The sequence below is a fragment of the Penicillium angulare genome (assembly GCF_028827245.1).
Source record: "Penicillium angulare strain IBT 27051 chromosome Unknown utg000012l_segment0_segment0, whole genome shotgun sequence".
Taxonomy (NCBI): Eukaryota; Fungi; Ascomycota; class Eurotiomycetes; order Eurotiales; family Aspergillaceae; genus Penicillium; species Penicillium angulare.
The window spans coordinates 139,040-160,352 of record NW_026623171.1 but is presented as its reverse complement, the minus strand read 5'-3'; the positions used below and the strand labels follow the sequence as shown (position 1 = coordinate 160,352).

Genomic DNA, 21,313 nt, shown 5'->3' with positions numbered 1-21,313 from the left:
TACTGTAAGCGGGCTTTGACTCCATCATTTAAATTCAACAATAATAGAACTTCTTCAGACCTACCCAAGTTCCGGAGGAGAAATCTGACGTGGGCGCGGACACGAGCTATGGTGGCCCAAGCGAGGCCTTGGAGGGGGACTTCTGATCTTCCTTCACCGCTCATTTCCTTCTATTCAGGCAATTATCTATAGTTTAATATTAACCCCGCCGACTCCTGTTCTGTTCACGATGTGGGAACCAGTGGTTGTCCCTTTTCAGAACTGCCAGCCTCTGCCTACTCTACCTACAACAGATGAAATCCGCGCTTGCACCAATGTTCTGTGGGAGACCCAGGCCACCAAGGTTGTGGCGCTGGACGATAATATTGTTGTAAAATATGGAGGTTGTATCAGCACCTGGGAAGGCCAGTCTTTGGTTTACCTTGAACGACACGTCCCAGGAGTTCCGGCCCCTCGACTGTACGCGATGTATTATGATTCCAAACAAGGTTTCTTAATTATTAAACGTGTTCCCGGGGTGCAGCTGAATTCCATTTGGCCATCATTGGCGTCTTCTGAGAAGGATGACATTATCGCCAAACTCCAAGTCATATCCGACGCAATGCGAAAGGCCGAGTGTCCATGGCCTGACTTTTTCGGAGGCCTGGATGGGGGCGGCGTACATCACTATATATTCTATAGCCAACATGGCGATATGAAATTTTTAAAGCCCTTCTCCGGCGAACCTGCCTTCGTTGCGGGCCTTGTCGGTAATCATAGAGCCTTGGTTGAACGCAATAATCTACCGGAATACACGACTCTCTTTTACGAAAAATATCTTGCTTGCGTCCTTCAAGGTCACCGGCCTACATTGACGCATGGGGATCTTCAGCAGAAGAACATTATGGTCGTGGAGAATACAAGTCACCCAAACGATCAAGGTGGGCGATTATTTGATGTCGTATTGGTCGATTGGGAGAATTCTGGTTGGTTTCCTGACTTCTGGGAATTCTTTTGTGCATCTTACCCTCTTACTTTCCAGTGGGACGAAGACTGGTCCTGGCGAGTCCAGGAGTTTGTTCAAGTATGGCCCGCCGAGATTGCTATAATGCAACTGATTGACAAGGATCTAGGCTGGTGAAGTACGTTACTATGTTTAGAACGAAATCGGTAGTCTGATTGAATATGATACTAATAGAAGAGAGAAGATAGAGAAGATATAGAAGATTTAAGATACCCGGATTACTTTACAGTATAACTTAGTATTCGGTTATCACAGGAACTAATCGCTAACCTTCCAAAGGCTAGCTCACAGTGGAATTATAATACATGTTGCTAACTACTAGCCGGCATCTTCTATACTCCGTACCGTCCGCAGTGTAACACCAGCGACCTCATGTACGAACGGCCTCTAACTCCGATGCCGTTGCATACGCGTTACTGTCACGGGAAGGATGCTGCGGGACTAATGCTACGGGCAATTTGAAGGCTGCGGGCAAGGCTGCGGAAAAGTCACTGTGCAGGGTCTCATATATCCGCTTAAGTCCGGATTTCAACGTTAAGCCCGCAGCGTAAACACCGTCACAAATTACTTTAACAATACTTGATGCTTGCCCTAACTTTGACTGTTACACATGTTTGGATGCACTGAGCACGGCTTTTATCACCTACAATGGAAATAAATTCGCGGCCAAGCTTGGTCCCTCTTTCCGATAAGGATCCTGGCCCAGAGAATTGGAATACGACAGTGTCCAATGGTATCGTTGCGACGTGGAATCCGGACGCTGAACCCCCTCCGGATGGTGGCTTGAAAGCCTGGCTACAGGTCTTAGGAAGTTGGGTACTGATCTTCAATACCTGGGGTACGTACCGGCAAAACGTCAGTAAGAGAAGATTGACCTTAGAGCTTAAGCTGATCTACTATAATTTCTAGGTGTTGTGGTCACTTTTGGCGATTATCAAAGCTTTTACGAGTCTGGCCAGCTCTTCACTCAGACATCATCAAATATCTCATGGATCGGTTCGACACAAGCTTTCTTTGTCTTTGCGACAGGTGCGGTGGCTGGCCCGATCTTCGACCGCGGGTATCTAAAGCCCCTGCTTATCGCGGGTACCTTCTGCATGGTATTCGGTCATATGATGCTGTCTCTCTGCAAAGAGTATTGGCAGGCCCTATTAGCCCAGGGATTCATGGTTGGTATTGGCGCGGGCTGTCTCTTTGTACCCTCGCTCGCTGTGATGCAGCCTTATTTCAGTCGACATTTAGGCCTTGCTATCGGTCTTGCAGCCACAGGTAGCTCTCTCGGTGGAGTCATCTATCCTGTCATCTTTATAAACCTTATTAATCGGCTTGGCTTTGGTTGGACTGTCCGTATTATCGGGTTCGTGAGCTTGGGTACCCTACTTGTCCCGATCTCTATCTCTCAGATGCGTATCAAGCCTACTGGGGTACGGAAACTTCTTGACCCCTCTGCATTTCGTGATGGACCCTACCTACTATGTATCTTCGCTTGCTTATTAGGATACACAGGATGCTATACAGCGTTTTATTATATCGCGCTGTATGCGGAGGACAGTGGGTGGATGAGCTCACACATGTCCCTTTATCTCGTCCCCATCCTCAATGCATCCTCGGTCCTTGGTCGAACTGTTCCGAATTGGCTATCTGACTGGATGGGGCCCACAAATGTTGTAATTCCTGGTATATACTCTATCTTAACGTTCTCGGTCCATACTGAAACTTGATTGATTATGATTTCTAATACTAATAGCCCCTTGATCAATAGGTGCCTTCCTCACCGGCTTAGTCTTACCTTGCAACTTGGCCGTCAAAAGTGAGGCAGGGATTATCTGCACTGCTGTCTTTATTGGATTCACCTCGGGGATCTTCATTGCTACGCCGCCGCTCCTATTCGTCGCCCTCACCAAGGACAAATCCAAAATCGGAACTCGAATGGGCATGGCATTTGCATTGCTCGGCACCGGTGTTTTAACAGGAGGCCCAGGTAGCGGAGGTGTTCTACAGCGACACGGAAACCCAAATGACTTAGATTGGACTGGAACCTGGATATATGGGGGTGTTTTTACTCTGGGATCCGGGGTATGTTTCCTCATTTTGAGGTTCTGGATGGCGGGATTCAAGATCCAAAAAGTCTAATACTAGTCGCAACTGAGCGACATCCGTAAATGGAACCAAATGCTGCGTTAATTAGGGTATTTCAGGACAACGCCTGGCCTCATTCTTGCTATAATGAGGCAGAGCCATAACCCACAGTTTCCGTCAAATGAGGTTCGTAGAGAATGGGATCCGCTTCCTCATTGGGTAGACCAGGCTGGTGATCCTTGTTGAATGTCAAAGAATTTGTCTTTGTGACCGCTGAATGATCACTTTTCAAAAGGGGGCGTTGGCACTGTTCAAGGTCGTCGTCTTCTTCCGGTATAGAAAAAAATTAATTCAATAATCCGAGATACCAGACGATGAGTCAACGAGTAGAAACAGCCCCTAAGCAATTTAGAGCTGTTTACGGTACGATATTGTCGCACTATTCTCAAGGCCACGACAGTACCTACAACAGTACCTACCTTTGAGGGTACCTACGATAATACTGTCCAATATTATCGCTAAGCCAGAAGCTCGGCGATACAGTAGGCGATGTTACCGTGAGTCCGTGACGATATCGTCAAAATTTGGTACCGTGAACAGCCCTAAAGCAATTCTCGAAGAACCGAGCAACATCGCCAGAGGTATAACAATATATTGAAGATGTTGCCTAACTTATTTAAAGCCAGTCTAATAACGCTGTGAAGGATGGCCGCAGCACGTGACCATTATTCCAGCGGATCATTGTTTTTCCATTTATTACTATCTAGAATGAATATTGTCTGTTGTCTGCCACCAATGGCGCGGTGAGAAAACCAAGGGTTGTTTGGATATCGCTCAATAGTGTTCGAAGCTATTCGCAACACGCAATTATATAACATGCAAGAATCAAAAAGTTGATGATTTCAAATGTTCTCCGCGACCGTGCGGCCCATTTCTGATTGGACAGCAGCTTTTCCCACTACAAGAGCACTTGAGGCTTGTATGTTCATACATGTCGCTGTGTACTGTACAGTAGTATCACGCTGCCGAGAGTCCCCGCCAACTCAGTCAAATCGAAAATTGTGTATCTAGCTCGCGATCCTGCGTGAGATAAACTAGGTCTCAGCATCAAATTGATTGGTTTCTTTTCCGAGCAAGATCAAGCTAGAGATGAAGCTAAAGACTCCGAGGGGAAGCAGCCAATCCCGCAACAGACTAATATCGCTTATCGCTTTCCCCCGCCTTTTTTCCATCAACAGACTCAAGCCACCCTCGAGTGCTCTGACTCCCTCAAAAAGAGACCATTTCCCTCCTTTTGTGCTCCAAATCCCCATCTCTCTTTTCGCACAGCAAGATGTCCGGTCTCACAGAAGACCAAGTCGCCTTCTTCCGCGAGAACGGCTACCTCGTTCTTCCCGACTATCTGAGCCAAACTGAAATCACATCGCTCCTCGAAGAAACCAACACCCTCTTAAACGACTTCTCCCTAGAAACCCACCCCCTGACTCAATTCACAACAGGGGACGATAATTCTACCGCCCACGTAGGAGACGACTACTTCCTAAACTCCGGCGATAAGATCCGCTTCTTCTTCGAGCCTGACGCGCTCACCACCGAGCCGGACCCATTGACCGGGCGCGCTGCGTTACTGAAACCGAAGAACCTCGCCGTGAATAAAATAGGACACTCGCTGCACACCCTATCCCCGCCGTTCAAGGCAGTCTCCTTGAACGACCGTAATGCCGCCATCGCGCGCTCGCTCGGCTTCGTCGACCCGCGCGTCCTACAAAGTATGCTGATCTGTAAACAGCCTTCCATTGGTGGCGCAGTACCTTCGCACCAGGACTCGGAGTTCCTCTACACTGACCCGCCATCTGCAGTGGGCTGGTGGTATGCGCTTCAGGATGCGGGGCCGGGCAATGGCACGTTGGGGATGTGGAAGGGATCCCATAAGGGACGAAAGGGTGGTCATATTAAGAGGCGGTTTGCGAGGAAAGAGGGTTCTTTAGGGACGGAATTCATTCAGAACGAGGGGCCTTCCTTGCCGCGGGGACAGGAAGAGGAGAAGGTTTCGGAGCCTACTGAGGACGAGCTGGAGATTTTGAATGTTAAGGCTGGGTCTTTGGTGCTTATCCATGGCAATGTGGTACATAAGAGTGAGAAGAATACCAGTGAGCGCAGTCGGTACGCTTATACCTTCCATGTTATTGAAGGGGGCGATGGATGGGAATATGATGAGCGAAATTGGTTGCAGCCACCTGAGGGTGGGTTTTCGAAGTTGTATCAGTGATGAGTGGTCACATGGATTAAATATGAGTTGTTTAGCATGAATATTACACTCGTTGCTATTGCTGACTCTATCAATTCACATTTGAACGATTTCCTAAATTATTTCTATATCGGATGTACACCCGGTGTACTTTTGCCATACATTATGTTTGTGAAAGAAGTTTCGTCCATTGAAATCATAACCTTTTCACTCATTAAGAAATGAATGTTCTGCAAAATTATGCCAGAAAGAAGACATGAAAACGCGTGAATGCGGACATAGGTAGCATCAATGATCTTTGTTACTGCGGGATGATAAGAACCAATCATCCGTTCAAATGTTTCTCAAAAAATCATTTTGGTTATATAAATTTCTGATTGTCTTTTCTTGCGTTGATCATCTATTTCTTGCCAGATTGTGCAGATGGGTCCTATATCTATTAGTAAAAATGGAATGGCCATTTGTATGAAGAAGCATACCAGATAGACTTGATAGAACTGCATCTTAATACCCTCCTTTCCCAAATCAAACACAACTCTTCCAGCCCAAGGAACGTACACGTCGTTCTCCTGGTTAGCCTTGAGACGATAATTCACTCCACCATAAAGCATGATCTCATTTTCCCCGCTGAAGAAGATTCGAGTAGGAGCGTGCTTTCGAGTCGCAACATGGGTCCAAAGACCGTGTCGCAGAGTCCGAATCGCTAAATCAATATGGTGATCAGTCTCGGTGATCAGTTGGAGATCATATCCATGATCCATATTCTACCCTTGAGGGTTCTCAGCTGGTAGAAACATACCATCAGTGCCCTTGGCTTCTTTGGGGCCCATGATGAGTGTTGCATTGTCTGTAAAGCTCTGGACATATCTCTCGTGGAGTTCCTCGTTATCGCTAGTGTTGTAGAAGTCGTTCATGAATGCGACAATGTCCGCCCCGCGTGGCGGAGCCAGTGCAGTATCGTATTCGATTCGGTATGACATGTTGAGCTGGATATTCTCAAGTCGGTGTACACTGATTCGAACTGACGTCGGTCTCAAAAGAAGATTCAAGTTTAGATTATAAAAAGGAATTGAAAGAGTTCTTGGTTTGCAATGCAGTCTGTTTCATCATGATTCATCGGGTGTGCGGGGGAGGGTTCGGTCCGATCGCCATTGCCGCATCCGATCTTATCGTCCTCCAATCCGCGACCGTTTCAGAGATTTCGGGACTGGATAATCCTATCAAATAGATCAGTTGATATATCTTGATGAGACTTACTCTTTTGACTCCATACTGACCCGTAACATCGCTGAAGAGAATGTGTGTTGAACGGTGATGATCTCTCTGTGTCGGATTGAGTGCGCGGTCCCTCCGTCGGGTAGGCTTGCGGCTTCTCAATACACATGTAATACTTCCAGCGAGCCATTGTGGGAAGTCTAGGTAGTTACATTATCTTTGAGATCAATTCAACGGGAGCCGATACAATGGAAATTTCACGGAGGGCACTTTAAGGTCGAAAACTATATGAGGCATGCCTATCATTTCATTGGGAAGGAATAGGAAAGGTACATAGAAAACTCCAAACGCCACAGAGTGAAGCTAGGTGTGCACACGTAGACGTGTAAAATGGGGTACTTAATTCTAATTAGACTCATCGACATATAGTCCAAAAAGAATAGGCCCACCTCTCCCACTAAATATATCTCGACGTAGGTTCCGACCTCTTCTACGATATCCGCTATTTCACTATTAGCACATAACCCTTACTACCGCCCATAGTCGTCCAAGGCGAGAATTTGAAAGACGATGTGTTTACATTTCCGTATCGATATTCATGTGAGGAGAAAGACATTCAGGTCGTAAATACATTTCAAGCAAATCCATAGAAAACAAAGAAGGCAAAAAATCCACACAAAGGACAAGACTGGTGAAAGAAACGCGAAGTTTCTATGCCATATGCCGAAGAGATTGCGAGACCCAGTCTTGTACAAAGATGCCGATGTCTCCGCAGTATCTTTTACCAGTCAAAACATCTTCAACATCATCTCTTAGGCACACAGCACATATACTTGGATCTCTTAATCAGAGGTCGAAGTATAAGCAGTGCCCACGGTGTTCAAAGCACCGTTAGTCAAGAGGTAGTTATCAGCACACATGAAGTATGAGTACCGAGTAACATTGGCCTGGGAGTCCATCCAAGTAACAGCCTGACTGACAAAATCCGCGGCGGAAGTCTGATCAGTGACTCCGGTGGTATCGGCACTCAATGCAAATTCAGTAACCCACACTTCAGGCAGGTTGTAGTTGCTAGCAGTCGAGACAGCCTGCTGCACAAAGGATTTGAACTCATCGATGGAATCGCCATACCAATGAACCGCCAGGCCAGTGATGTTACAGGAGCTACAATCCGACATAAACTCCTCAAACCAGCTCAGTCCTTTGCCGTCATCGGTGGAAGAAGTCACGGAGGGAGAGATCAGTTTTGCGGAGCCAGAGTATGGGGTGATGTACTGGTTGTAGTACCCTGCTGCCTCCGATGGGGACATGTTGGCCTGCGAAGACATGTCAGGCTCGTTGAAACCCATGATGTAGTTGCTGCCTGAGGACAGGAGGGATTCGATGCCGGTGATCCAGCCGCCGAAGAAATTGGCACCCCAGAGCATGGGGACATATTCGACACCCGAGGGAAGGCTGTCATCGAGTGAAAAGGCCCAGTTGTATGCCCATGAAACCGTGCCACTGCTGGTGAGCGACGAGACAGTGGAGACGTCGTTGTAGGCGGCACCACGCTTGGAGGTAGAACGCTTTTGGGCCTTGTGCAGGCTGCGGTGCATGGCGTGGGGCTGGGCTAGGGCTGTAGTCGCCACCAGACCAGCAGTGAATAACTTGGTGAAGGAGACCATTTTAAAGTTGGTTGCTTTGCTTTTTATCTTGTGGTCCCAGAAGGAATGAATCAGACCAAGGATCAGATAGAGAAACCTGTTCTCGAGGGAGGAAAGGAGTGTGTATGGAAGAAAGGAAGGACACTCTAGACCGTGCACGGCACAGGAACTAGATGGCGAAAAAAAGAAGGGGAAAAAACGAGGGATCGTAAAAAAGACCCGAAAGGAATGGCTACACAACGAGGAGATGAAGGAAAGGAGAAGAAATTGAATGTGGGAAAGGACGAGGTTAAATCACTTAGGCGTCAACTGTGCGTCAAGCTTACCAACCTGCACTGTCCAGTGGAAATGCCTATCCATGACGGATTGTAAAAAAAAGGGTTTATTGTATCCAGCGGGGGGAATTCAACTGAATGATTGGACTGAGTATCTTCGGGTGCAATTTGATTGGAGATTGACATGGATTTAATTCCTTTTTGATACATTTTTATTAGTATTTCTTGGGTTTAATTTCTTTTTCTGAGGAATTCTACAGGTTACCGGAGAATCAAGACTGGATCATTGTATGGGGATTGACAGTGGAACAAGCCCCAGTGGAGTCCTTGACAGTCAAAGTCTTTTGGACTTTCTTTCCAGATGTCTCCATAGCCAGGGGGCTAGACCAGTGACACACTGAATTGCGAAACATGAGGAGAGATCAACTCCATCCAAATCCCCCCACGCTCACCACCCGAAGCTCTTTCTTTCTGACGGGATTGTCTTTTCTCGTATCTAAAACGGAGTACAATAGACTTTCTTGTGATCTGTGACCCCAGTTGTATGTTGCCGTGTGTCACTATGCGCTCAATGACCCAATTATCCCCCTGACAAGAATGGTCCAGGCACAACTGGCAGATTTGTGGGCGTCAAAAGCCCAAGTGGAGCCGGGGCTGATCAACCATGGATCGGATTGCGTCGACATTCGATGGGATTGGAGATCCGGTGGCGGTCAGGACTGTGCGAGGGCTGTAATCCATGGGATCCGATCCAGGGCAGTGACCTGATTGGAGAGGTCAAATCAATAATCTTAAATGATTAGGTACACATGGAGTGTACCTAGGTCGAACCTATCAATCACATTCCATCCATGTATTCCGTATACTCCGTATACTCCGTGTATGTACTCCGTCCACAATTCAAATCAACCTTGAGTTCCCCACTCAGAAAAAGGAGAAAAGAAAAGGAAAAAGAAAATAAGAGAAAGAGGACAGAGACATCTCACCCATCACGATACTATTGCGCAGTATTTTTGGTTCGCTAATCGCCCACAGTGACTCAAAATCAAATCTGTACGCGCCAATACCCACACGGAGAACTTGAATACACCGATGACGTCCACTCATGGGCGATCCGACCCAATCCCACCGATCAAAATGGTTTCACCTCCAAACCTTGCTTCTCAGGCTGTAATACAGTCTGCACCGACCGCAAAATTGGTGTCTCTTCACGAAAGACAACGGAGAGATATAAGACGGGAAGATTGGAAATTGATTCGGCGTACGGAGAGCATCGCTGACTTTCGAATATTGAGAGTCTCATATACCAAGTAGACATTGTAACAGTACAGAGTAGATAAAAACACTATGTACGGGAGTAATTTCCATTTTGATTTATACGCAGCCCCTCCTTGCCTGACGACGCTATGTGTCCACATATAACCCCCTGAAACGCCGGCGCTTCCCCTGGCCGATCGGGTCTTCAAAGCGAACTGTGAATAAGCCTCACCGGACTGAAGCACCGTTTGCCCGGAGCCCCACCCCTGACTGCTGCGCTGAGTCTAGGCCCAGACTTTAGCGTAGGGGAATGCCCTAGTGCCCTAGTACCACATTGGCATAGTGCACTCGTGGACCTCCACTCCAACATGGTAGATTTAGAGGTACTCAGGACTGTGTCGAGGACTCCTGGTGCGTTGGTGTGCGTGCATGTAACAACATGGATAAGTCAACCCCAATGGGGGTAATTCCACAAGTCCTCTACATACTAGATATCTATATTCCCTTCAACAATCATGACTTGCAATCGTCGAATTCCATGGGTGGAGCTACGTTGCCACTCAGTATACCCACGGAATCATAAGCCATCGGTCCTGCACCGATGCGAGGCCAAATTTTTCCTTGTACCAATCTTTCGTCGTCCGTGCCGTAAGGGCTAGGTTCACCGCCACAAAGCCAAGACACGTCAGCATGGTCTTATTGACTAAATGACCTGGAGGGGCTGCCAAAAGTGCCAAAGATAGATAGATCAGACATTCCGCACCGTAATGAGGACACACGACCGTTCGGAAGATAGGGTGGTCGGGGACGGTGTACTTCTTCAGGGAGAAGAGAAAATGATGACAGTCATGCTGCAAGCCAGACATCATAAGGAAGAGCGGCACGCAGAAGAAAGTGCGAGCCGTCGGGGCATTGGTCATTTTAATATCATCAAGTGTAAGATTGTATGAGCGGATGGCACCACAACCTTCAACCCAAATGGCCATACCTGCAGCCATGTAGAAGGTAATTCCGAGAAACCAGTGGGCAACAGACATTTGTGACGAAGATGGTTTTGCAAACTTATAGCTTTCCCATAGGCGGCGCCCACCCTGGATGGCAAGTAGGATCCAACAGATCAAGACCTGCGTGAGAGACATGGATTGTTGCAGATGTTCTTCACTCATTCGGGCGGCTACTAGCTGGAATGCTGTGCCACGGCAGGCTAATTGGAAGAACCAGAAGACCGAGGAAAGGACCGAGGCGATATAAAAATGGGTAAAGTAACGATGCGGAACTTGCCAGGTGGCTAGGTAATCGAGAAACGTGGATCTGTTGATCTCGGGGCGCTCAGCCGTTGCGGCAGGTGTTGAGGTTGTACGTGGACCGTAGACGAGGAAGCGGGTGCGTAGAGAAGAGGGAATGCTGATCGAAAACGCCTGGAAGAGGTTCGCACATCTTTCTGTTAGTTTGGAGGAGGGGAAGTCATTAGGAAGCTGAGGGACGATCGCAAACTCACATACAGTGGCGGCAGAAAGAAGAAAAAACAAGCGCAGGGTATCTATAGGATCCATCTCCGGAGTTCCTATGGCCTTATGAAGAACATCCATGGTGAGATGAGTATGGTGGTTTATTCTTATTGTCCACGGTTTATCATCGTTGTCGTACACTGAAGAGGAGAATCCAAGGTGCCGAAGCGACGCGCGCGACCAGCGCGGGCCATGATGCGCCGCGGAGTGGAAAGCTTTGGGTCAACTCGGGCATAGACTCCGCTTGCCTATTTAAGACCGGCAGAAACTCCCAATACCTGTAATACAGTGACACTGTCTATATTGGAGCCGTGGAGCCCTTCCCAGCTGGACTGCCAGTGGACTGCCGGTGACTCCTGGTGTAAGGTTTGGAGGATGGATGCTATTCTGGGCACTTCAAATGTTGACATGGATACAAAAAGTGCGATTAGCTATATTCATGAGTGACCAAGACATCAATCTAAGCGAGCAAAGGGTAGTATTACGGATACGGACCCGCCAGGACCCGACAGGACATCTGTGTATACTACTTGTTTTAGCTGAAGCTTCAACTTGAATTCCACTAGAGATTCTGATTTATATACTTAGTAAGAACTGACATGATCAGCCGTTGAACTCGTGCTTAGGTTGGCCACGAGCATCTGTTGGCTTATACCGAAACATATGGCCCCCTTCGTCATTGGGCGCTGGGTTTGCACGACGATCTTTCCCACTGGCTATGTAAATGATGTCAAAATTTTTACCACCCCAGGTCGTGCATGCGGGATTTCTTGCAGAGAATACAATGTCTTTCAAATGTCGACCGCTAGGACTGAAAACCATGACCCGGTTAGAGTCAAACATTGCAATCCAAAGGTTTCCCTCCGTACTAAATGGTAGATATAGTCAATATACAGCCTTGGGGGGTACTTTCAATGAGAAATAGTTGGCTGATGGATCACATACTCGACTACCATTCCGTCTGGTTCTCCAAATGAATCTCGTCGGTCAATCAGTAGGCGTTTGTTGGTGATACTACCCGATTCTAAGTGGAAATCATAGGCCCACACAACCATAGCAACGGAGTCGTGGAAGTACACTGGAGTTTTGGTTATGTTTGATTAGCTGATAGATGTATCAATATGGAACGATCGGAGATCCTTACTGGTTTGATTATCTGGACTCCAGCCGAGTCCATTTCCACAGATAACCCCTTCGTCAATCATCATATGAAGACTTCCATCAGGATCATATCTCCACAAACGACCCCGGGGGGTCCCATAACTTGATGGGAGTTTGTTTGGACCAAATGCCATGGCTTTTTTGTCGATCTCGGCCAGCCAGAATCTCCCCTTGGCGTCGATTCCGCCGTCATTAAATCGTAGCTCGTCTCGCTGATCGGTTGGAATGATCTCTTTGACGATATCCATTTTCCCCGTCTTTTCGTCGATAAAACATACTCCTTGATAATAAGCAGCTATATATCCAGGCTTATCTTTTCGAAAAAAGACCACCGTGACGCTGTCTTCGAGATCCAGTACTCGAGCTTCTCCAACTGCCTCACCCTCATCATCGATGTTGAGGATGTAAAGTCTTGATGGTTCTGATAGGCAATCAACCCAATGTAGGGTGGAGTCACTAGCCCGAAAGATCGGTGCCTCTCCGAGTACCATTGGTTCTGGGCAGGAGTACCATTTCTTGCCTCCGTTGATTGACTCTAAACCTGCCATATTGTTTTGTAAGTCAAGTTTGTTGTGTACTGGGGTAAGATTTCGTAAAAACTTGCTTCCATTGGGATTGGATTTGATTACTTATGTATGTATCCCACTGCTAGTGATCTTGGAGCACTAGCAGTAATCCCACGATAGCCAGGACAACTTCCCCCCTCCTCATGTGGGCCCCATCCCACACTGCGTAGAGCTCCATCCCACGCGAGATGCGGGGCTATCATGATGATGTACTTACTGCACATACCTGTCCAAATGGATTTGTTTACTGCATGACCATGAATCTTGGAAAGGTTTCCAGTTCCACTGAAGCTTTTCTTTCGCCAACGTGTTTGTGATCTGGAGGCGTCGCCCTATCTGCCCAGGGAGACACCTGGATGTTCAATGTTCAATGTTATTATGCCATGAAAAGTCGAGGTCTCATTGGCTTAGAAGGTCCAACTCCGACTCCACTTGACCAACCACATCCGCAGAAGAAAGTGAAAAAAAACTCTCCGCTGTTGGAGAATCTGTCGAATATCCCCGACAGTCGCGACGCGTGTAGCACGCGACTCCAGACTATGATGCATCATGAGCAAGCGCTCATTCGAGGATTCCAGAGATGGCCACCTGCCTGACGTGGATCACAATGACTCGTTACCAATTCACGACTTACTCTCCCCCGGCGAGGAACAAGACTCTGGCGCGACCGGCACCACCAAGAAACCTCGGAACTTCATTGCCACCGTGGTAGGCACTTTCCACCCGATCACACCTCCACGCGAATCGCGCGTTCGGCATGGATTTTCCCATTAACCCTTCTTTGGTAGGCGTGTGAGACTTGTCGACTGAAGAAAACAAGATGCGACGAGTCACGTCCCAAATGTGGACTATGCAAGTCCCTTGGTTTAGAATGTGTTTACAATGAGCGGAAATCATCCAAGTGAGCGTCGTCGCAGTCCTGGAAAGATCCTCTTCATGAACTAATTCCCTTGGTAGGCGTGACCAATCACTCACAATGATTATGAGCACCCTTCATCGCCTAGAGACCAAGCTAGAAAACATTCCGGCGTCAATATTAAGCGACCTTGAGCCTCTGCGAGGTCGAACACTGCCCACGTCGCAAAATATTCAGGACCTCGGTCGATCGCCTGCGGTTCTCGAGAATGACCATCGAGTTGCCGCCATGTCAGCTAGTTTCACATTACCACCAGAAGAGGATGAGTTTGACTGGGATGGCAACGAGCCTGCCGCCGATCAAGCTGGTCAGACGTCAATTTCATTCAGTCAGCATGGTGTCATCGTATGGCCGGGGGCGCAGCGAATGCTTCCTCGAAGGTTGTTGGCAAGTCATGAATCGCTGGGCAAGAACTATGTTGTCGAGCTGGAATCCACACGGCGACCGTTACCGATATTCACCACACCTTATCCCGTACATGCAGGGGACCAATGGCTTCAAAACGTGCCCTTTGCCATGGTCCGGGGTCTATCCGATGCTTTTTTTAGTGTCTTCAACCCATTCACGCCCATTATGGATAAAAACTTTTTCTTCTCCTTCACTATTGGTGCTGCCCTTGAAACAGGGTTTGGGTACACGATGGAAAGTTGTATTGTGCTCAATATTATGGCGCTGGGATGCTTGGCTTTGCTTGCACATCAAGAAGGAAACTACCCCCTACCTGGGACTCAAAGCCATCGCTTTGAAGCACCTGAATGGATGAGTGTGATTTTGGAAGAGCAGCCGGGATTGCGCTTTTTTAACGAGGCTCGTCGGCGCATTGGTTTCCTGCTGTGCGATAACGACATCCAAAGCTGCCAATTCTACCTGCTATCCTCGTTAGTGTGACCCTTTCACTACCTGATGTGTCTTCATATCAATGCTTACCGTTCCCCTGCAGAATTTACCACAGTCAAATTCTTCGACCAATGGACGCTTGGGCAATGATACATCGCGCCGCCACTTGTTGTCTGTCAATGCTGACCAAGTAAGTCCACTTGTTTCTCTGTGTTACTCCGATAATCGAGAGTGATGTTTCTCACATCAAAATAGTCACAATGTCAACTTCAATGAGTGGGAAGGCGATATGAAATCTCGCGTGTACTGGAATTGCCTTATGAATGAGACAATTCTTGTCCAAGAACTTCATCTCCCACCGAGTGGTCTCTCTCGATTAGAGGACCAAGTTCCAATTCCCAAATTCATTGACTTTAGCACAACTACCTATGGATCTAATCGCTACCCTTTGTCGAACGTGGTCGACGATTCCTTCTTTCAATATCATTTTCTCGCCCAGGTCGCGCATCGCATCATCCTCACGCGCATTCGCCACTCTCTCTACTTCTACTGTGAGTTTGAATTGCCACCAAGGATACCACTTTTAAAGGGGGATATATGCCTAACATCACTTTTAGCTGACTCGGGGACTATTCCTTTGCCGGCCGTCAATGCTGAGCTCCGCCACCAACTTGATCAATGGCGGACTAATCTCCCATCTGCTATTCAATTTGGAGATCTAGCGCCCTCTTTTACCTACTCCACACCAGGAGAACAAATGATGCATCATCCATCCCCCTCAACACCCGCCTCTCCTCACCCATCCTCGATATCTTCGCCGCGGCCCATAGACCCCAATCGCCCAATTTCTCCTGCTGTAGCAGTAACCGATGCCATGCTTCGCGGACGGTATATGATCGCTCAGTTTCACATCGGTCGCCCGTATCTTTACAAAGCGCTACTTATTCCCAACAAATTAACAGAGGATGATATCGAGCAGATAAAGAGCGGGCTGTGCAATGCTATGGATTGGCCTATTACACAGGGAATTTTTCGCAAGATGAAAAGCTGCATTCCTATTAAATTTGCGTTTTGTTCTCAGTGAGTTTAGCCGGTGTATCTCTTTGGTTTACATCTATCAAATCCTTTCCCACATTTTTTCGACCGTGTTTGCTTATACGAGTACTTCAGGTTCTTTGGTCAAATCCTTTTATTCTACTGCATTGCTCATTCTCCCAGCGCCCGCGTTCGAGATACATTGCCACCTGGCTGGGAACGATGGAATGACGAGATGTTGGGGTTTTTGGAAGACTGTGCACCACATAGCCCTGCAGTTGCTCAGGATTTGGATCTTTTACAGTCGCTGTGGCCTAGCCATGAATGAGTACTGTTAAGACTTGATGGAGCTTGTGCTATTGCTTTAGCGACTCATACGGCATTTCTTACCACATGCCAACTGTAATACTTTAACATGTCACGGTGGGCCGCGTGGTCCCCGTTCTGCGTGTAAAGAAAATTCACATTTCTCATATGCGACTATCCGCGGCTTCCCATTGCCGTCCTTGGATTTGGCATCTATACTCTTCATATAGCGCTGGGAGGGCTGGTCAAGTATGTCATGAAAAATAGTGTCTTCCAATCACCTCCGCGCGCCGCATGTATTTGGGAAAAGATGCTTCGAGTGGGAGTCTGAAAATGCTGCGAATTGCAGATCAACAAGGCCAGGGCTATTCTCTACAACGACAGGCTCTAACCTTCCAAATCCGTCTATGCAATTAGAGATTACGAATCTAAGCTTAGCTACCTAGAGCCACAGGATGACAAGACGATGATACTGTAGCTGCAGTTTCCTTGTGCTAAGAATAATGTCAATGACTGTGCCTCCATGTTCCAAGCGAGTCTCTCCCGCAGTGCAGTGCATTATGAAGAAATAATAGAACACGAAGTATGCACCCGTAGTACGACCTGCTATATTGTTATATTAGGTCCCAAGCCTTATTCTTCATGAGTCCTAGCAGCGTTCCAGATAGAATGTACTATACTTAGTGGGGACGCATTCAGCCCCGTTAGGCACTGGAATAAATAAGCTCTGGTATCCTAGGGGGTATACTCTTCTAATAGAGGGATTTTCCTTTTGAATTAGTATGCTGAAGAAACAAATATGGAGATCTAATAGATCGTTGCGAAAAGACCCTCGCGCCACCCTTAACTCCACATCCAGCCCGTTGCTGCGCAACATTGATCGCAGACTCAGAATCCACCGTAACTTGGAAATCGAGTTGAAGGCCTTTCTTCACCTTCAAGAGCATAAAAAGTACAGCATCCTCGAACGAAGCGGTAAGTAAGACTGTGACTCCCAAGGTCATGAACACAACCTTCTTTATTCTACGGAGGCACAAATATCTATCTTTCAGACAGTAATGGCCTGGTTCCATTGGGTTTGGTGAACAGAATCAGCATCGCAATCGATTTATCTCACAGCTCTTGTCGACCAAGGCTTATTTACCATCTTTCAAATATGGAGATGATGTACCTGGCTTTTTAAGCTTCGGCTTGCCAGAAGACTATTGATATCTTATGGTAATATGCAACAGGATTCTTACCCCAAGATGTTTACGTACATATGAATAGGCAGTGATTATGGATCATCATTCAATGCAGTCGAGTTGAATATGAAGGTCTTTCATAAATAGGTAGCAGCTGAGCCCCGAATTATGTCATTGTGCAGAAACATACTATGAACCTACAGGCAAAGTATAGCCATCAAAAAATCGTGGACGAAAATCCGAAGAACGTACAAAATCCACCGCAGCTGAAACATCACACTCCTTAATAGAGCCCGCAGTACCAGGCTGGGGTTTTGAACCATCAAATAAGCGAACCATAAATCTCATCAAGCTTGTCAATGCTTCTGTCCGCTCTTCAGGCTCAGGCACAGCTTGAAGTGTTCCTGCGAATAGGGCGGGCATGTAGTATAATAGTATGGCTTCGCCGTCATCAATACCATTAACATTAAGTCCTTGCACAAGGCATTCTATCTCGGGTAATGTGGTAAAAGCCTTTTGAACTTGGTCTGCTGTTTCTTGATCGGCCACACGTCCCATCGCGAAAAGGCGAAGAAGAGCCCGCTCGGCAGGGTTGCTGGTTGACAAGACTGACAGAAAGCCCATTTGATTCACCAGTCTTCCACGGTTCTGTAGGACCTGATCGTATGCTTCTTTCAGTGAGGTTTCGGCGTGACTCGTTTGGCTGGTAACTATAGCTTCTAGGATTGGCCAGGCCTGGAGGAATGATTCGCAAACCGGCTCGATCATGCGCTTCGCACTGCGGCTATCAATATGACCGGCAGCACCGGCAACATCGAAAATAATCTCGAGATATTTGAGCGTAAAGGCTGAAAGATGGTCCCGGAATTGAAGGACTGGTTTTAAACTTCCAGGGACATTTTCCCCCTGCATCAATTGCGGGATATTCAAAACAGCCCCAACTCTGATTCCCAAAATCACATCTTCGCGGCGTGTATTGGAAAGTAAACTCAACGGTTTATCCAACATACCGCATCCGACAGCCTGAGCAAGAAGAGTATCGTGGTTCTCGTTGCTTTTCACCCCACTCAACGCGGCGATCTCATCGGCTAAGTGCGGGTCCTTGCCCATATCACCCACAACAAGAGCCACAACCAAAGCAACCAGATTATCCGGATCGTTTAATGAAAGCAATGCTCTATCTCTAAAGGCCTTGAAAGTTTGCGCCGATAATTTCACAGCTTGGTTCGCTGAAAAGGCCTCATATTCATTGGCAAGCAGCCACTTCACCGCACGGACATTGGTAATAGTTCGATTCACTTCATCAAAGTCCTCGCCAAATAATAGTCGTGATGGACTGAGTGCCTTCTCTGTTATATTTCCTTCTGGGCCACTTTTGTTCTGATCGGCTTTTTCCACTGCGCGTGGGACATTTTTCAAGTGGTCGATTTCCGGTGTAAATTGTGTATAGAGTAACCGGATAAGGTCGTCATCATGTAACGAAGCCAACTCCCCGTTGTAAACAACATCGATAAAAGTGCGCGACATTTTTTTTTGGTTCGCTGATAATCTCGGCATACGCGATGGATTTTAATGCGTTGGATCTGGTCACATGTTACAGCTGACCAGGAAGCGGGGTGGAGCTTCAAATTGGACTGGTGGAGCAGAGCGGCTGAGATCTGGTTTTATAAGGCCTATCAGCTCCATGCATGTCGTGTGTAGCACCACATCTGCAAACTTAGTGTAGATGGATTCCCTTCCACCCAGCCCCACCACCTTCGCGTTACCACCTGGCAATTAAAATTTACTGCCATAGTCATATATCGAGTGGCTGCCACAGCATCTCATTCATGTAGTATGATCTCTCCAGGCCGCTACAACATCTTATAATTGCTCACCAATATTTACACTATGACTAGCTAGTACCGTGAGTCCGTGACTATTCAATAGATGTACTGCTACTAATTGGATGAGGAGTAGTATCTAGTTTTCTGGCAGTGTGGCCGTATGTCGATCTTCAATCATACGAACGCAGTCAATCAATGAATCAATAATCATATCAATTATCCCGATTTGGGTTACCTATATACAGTTGCTATGATATTCCTACAATGTCCCAATGATTGTACACTTCACCTGATCCAACCTCAGAATTCATGACGAGGGCTGCGGAGACGGGGCGCTTGAGACGTAAGGATGGTCGAATAATAAATTATACAGCACAAGCTGTTCAAGTTTCATTTGGTTAATCCTCTTTTCTCGGTACTGTTGAATAGTTAATCCGTTTTGTACTGCAAACCAGGATTCCCAGGATGCCTTGGATAGCAGTGTTCGGAGCTGCTCTTCATGATCACTGTACATTTCTCGGAACTCTGTACTTTTCTGTCCCCATAATAAATCAGCGAAGTCATTGAGAAATTGTGCGATCTGGATCGTTACTGTGAGATCCATTCCCGTTGGCAGCTCATATTGGCTTTCGCGAAAATATCGGAACATACCGATACCTATAACTTCAATATATTCTTTTACCATATAGGTATACATCTCTAAAAATCGGTCGATATGGATATCAATAACTTCCTGGCCGTTGTCCCATATATACCCTATATCGGTAAGGTTGTCTGGTGCCGATTCAAAGAAGTATCCCAGGATGTGTCGGCGCTGGAGATCAAAACCCAAGACAAGTTTCTGTTCAGTGAGAGGAGTTAGAGTAGACAATGGTAACCAAGGCATATTGACAAAGACAATAATATTTGTCTCAATGGGCGACCGAGAAAATACATCTGCGTCTAATAAGTCGTCCAGGCTAACTTTGCGGAAGCCGCCTGCGTCTAGGAGTAAAGCTTCTTCGAGGCGAGTCAGTACATCTCGACCTCTTTCAATAGCTGCCAGGTATAAGTGGTAGTCAATCACACCCCAAGGGTGACGGGAACTATCCTGGACTTTTGCTGCGAGAGTCTTAAGGGGAGATAACTCTGGGGTCTCGGGAATGATAGGCCGTACCAGCGGCTGAATCTTGTTGTTCCAATTAATATAAGGCTGGGAGTAGTGTGCCATTGTTAGTTGAATGTATTGTGTACTAAGGGGACTTTCTTCTGATTGGTGTAGCTGATGCTGTATGACAGTAAAAGAATATCAGAATACTACTAGCAGATACTAGTAGTAATGATGAATCGATTCCAGGTAGGTATCCCAACAGAGCTATAGTATATTTGCTGGAAGTTCTTCTGAGATGGGACTTGAAGTTCTGGGATTGAGGTTTGTATGAGAAAGAGAAAGTTGATGGTTCTGGTCCTTCGTCCATCCAAGCTTGCTGGAAATGCCTGGTTATATACTAATATGTTGTGAAGGATCTATTTTAGTTCAATTATTCATCCAATCTTGCAATAAAAGGATATTTGTATACCAAAGACATATTGTTCTCAAACAAAGGTCATAAAGGTCTTTATACACTATGTTGTCATTGATTATCCATGGATAGATTCAAATCATCAAGTGGTATGCAAGGATCGGCAATACAATAGACTTTGTTCCATTCTGAGAAATAAAGGCCCTTTGTTAGGTTCTATAATCGGATGCTTAACTCAAACAGACAAACAAGACTTGACACGGTCACAAAGAGATATAATGGAGGTTCTCTATTTATAGATGGAACAAAGCGGATACTACACAAAAAGCCTATGTCTGGTCTTTGAACATACCGAGTCCTATATTTGGAGGTTAAATCATCCAGATCTGCTTGCGAATACAGTCTTAGCAAGTTAGGGCCCTGCCTGAAGAGAATAATGGTGCATATCACATGCACGAACGATATCTGTTGTAGATCTCGTGTGAATTGGTGTGATATCTACACCCGTAGACGTGACAGACCTCCTCGGCCGTAAATTCCTCTAGATCCCGTCATTAAGTGACTTGGCAGATTACAGTCAGAGTTCATAAGTATTTGTACTGTAGTACCTTGATATCTAACAGACCCGCTATGGGCGGGAAAGTACTACAGTGCAAATATTAATGAACGGCCACTGTACATAGAAGGCGACAGTGTCAGTTCTATATGGTAAGGATATCGTGCCCTAGGTTAGACATATTTGATGGTGG

General features: G+C 46.7%; 11 protein-coding genes across 11 annotated transcripts; 4 read left to right on the top strand and 7 right to left on the bottom strand.

The window, feature by feature from the left end:
* Positions 1 to 229: 229 nt before the first annotated feature.
* Positions 230 to 1,120, top strand: N7478_012677 (uncharacterized protein; the record flags this gene model as incomplete). Its single annotated transcript, XM_056928887.1, has 1 exon — positions 230 to 1,120. One exon carries the CDS (start codon positions 230 to 232, stop codon positions 1,118 to 1,120), a length of 891 nt encoding a protein of 296 aa, XP_056772249.1.
* A 531-nt stretch (positions 1,121 to 1,651) lies between these two features.
* N7478_012676 (uncharacterized protein) lies at positions 1,652 to 3,136 on the top strand (the record flags this gene model as incomplete). The annotated part of the gene is made up of 3 exons (XM_056928886.1): positions 1,652 to 1,841; positions 1,913 to 2,680; positions 2,766 to 3,136. 3 exons carry the CDS (start codon positions 1,652 to 1,654, stop codon positions 3,134 to 3,136), a joined length of 1,329 nt encoding a protein of 442 aa, XP_056772248.1.
* Positions 3,137 to 4,415: 1,279 nt separating this feature from the next.
* Positions 4,416 to 5,351, top strand: N7478_012675 (phytanoyl-CoA dioxygenase family protein; the record flags this gene model as incomplete). Its single annotated transcript, XM_056928885.1, has 1 exon — positions 4,416 to 5,351. One exon carries the CDS (start codon positions 4,416 to 4,418, stop codon positions 5,349 to 5,351), a length of 936 nt encoding a protein of 311 aa, XP_056772247.1.
* A 379-nt stretch (positions 5,352 to 5,730) lies between these two features.
* N7478_012674 (uncharacterized protein) lies at positions 5,731 to 6,310 on the bottom strand (the record flags this gene model as incomplete). Its single annotated transcript, XM_056928884.1, has 3 exons — positions 5,731 to 5,760; positions 5,810 to 6,033; positions 6,130 to 6,310. 3 exons carry the CDS (start codon positions 6,308 to 6,310, stop codon positions 5,731 to 5,733), a joined length of 435 nt encoding a protein of 144 aa, XP_056772246.1.
* A 133-nt stretch (positions 6,311 to 6,443) lies between these two features.
* N7478_012673 (uncharacterized protein) lies at positions 6,444 to 6,735 on the bottom strand (the record flags this gene model as incomplete). Its single annotated transcript, XM_056928883.1, has 2 exons — positions 6,444 to 6,547; positions 6,588 to 6,735. 2 exons carry the CDS (start codon positions 6,733 to 6,735, stop codon positions 6,444 to 6,446), a joined length of 252 nt encoding a protein of 83 aa, XP_056772245.1.
* A 652-nt stretch (positions 6,736 to 7,387) lies between these two features.
* On the bottom strand, positions 7,388 to 8,212 carry N7478_012672 (glycoside hydrolase family 128 protein; the record flags this gene model as incomplete). The annotated part of the gene is made up of 1 exon (XM_056928882.1): positions 7,388 to 8,212. One exon carries the CDS (start codon positions 8,210 to 8,212, stop codon positions 7,388 to 7,390), a length of 825 nt encoding a protein of 274 aa, XP_056772244.1.
* A 2,071-nt stretch (positions 8,213 to 10,283) lies between these two features.
* On the bottom strand, positions 10,284 to 11,312 carry N7478_012671 (putative 3-oxo-5-alpha-steroid 4-dehydrogenase; the record flags this gene model as incomplete). The annotated part of the gene is made up of 1 exon (XM_056928881.1): positions 10,284 to 11,312. The coding sequence occupies one exon, from the start codon at positions 11,310 to 11,312 to the stop codon at positions 10,284 to 10,286; it is 1,029 nt and encodes a 342-aa protein (XP_056772243.1).
* A 522-nt stretch (positions 11,313 to 11,834) lies between these two features.
* N7478_012670 (SMP-30/gluconolactonase/LRE family protein) lies at positions 11,835 to 12,940 on the bottom strand (the record flags this gene model as incomplete). Its single annotated transcript, XM_056928880.1, has 3 exons — positions 11,835 to 12,099; positions 12,177 to 12,309; positions 12,376 to 12,940. 3 exons carry the CDS (start codon positions 12,938 to 12,940, stop codon positions 11,835 to 11,837), a joined length of 963 nt encoding a protein of 320 aa, XP_056772242.1.
* Positions 12,941 to 13,507: 567 nt separating this feature from the next.
* Positions 13,508 to 15,795, top strand: N7478_012669 (uncharacterized protein; the record flags this gene model as incomplete). The annotated part of the gene is made up of 5 exons (XM_056928879.1): positions 13,508 to 13,666; positions 13,747 to 13,859; positions 13,916 to 14,752; positions 14,967 to 15,262; positions 15,329 to 15,795. 5 exons carry the CDS (start codon positions 13,508 to 13,510, stop codon positions 15,793 to 15,795), a joined length of 1,872 nt encoding a protein of 623 aa, XP_056772241.1.
* Positions 15,796 to 17,425: 1,630 nt separating this feature from the next.
* On the bottom strand, positions 17,426 to 18,763 carry N7478_012668 (uncharacterized protein; the record flags this gene model as incomplete). The annotated part of the gene is made up of 1 exon (XM_056928878.1): positions 17,426 to 18,763. The coding sequence occupies one exon, from the start codon at positions 18,761 to 18,763 to the stop codon at positions 17,426 to 17,428; it is 1,338 nt and encodes a 445-aa protein (XP_056772240.1).
* Positions 18,764 to 19,369: 606 nt separating this feature from the next.
* Positions 19,370 to 20,272, bottom strand: N7478_012667 (uncharacterized protein; the record flags this gene model as incomplete). Its single annotated transcript, XM_056928877.1, has 1 exon — positions 19,370 to 20,272. One exon carries the CDS (start codon positions 20,270 to 20,272, stop codon positions 19,370 to 19,372), a length of 903 nt encoding a protein of 300 aa, XP_056772239.1.
* Between the last annotated feature and the right edge of the window lie 1,041 nt (positions 20,273 to 21,313).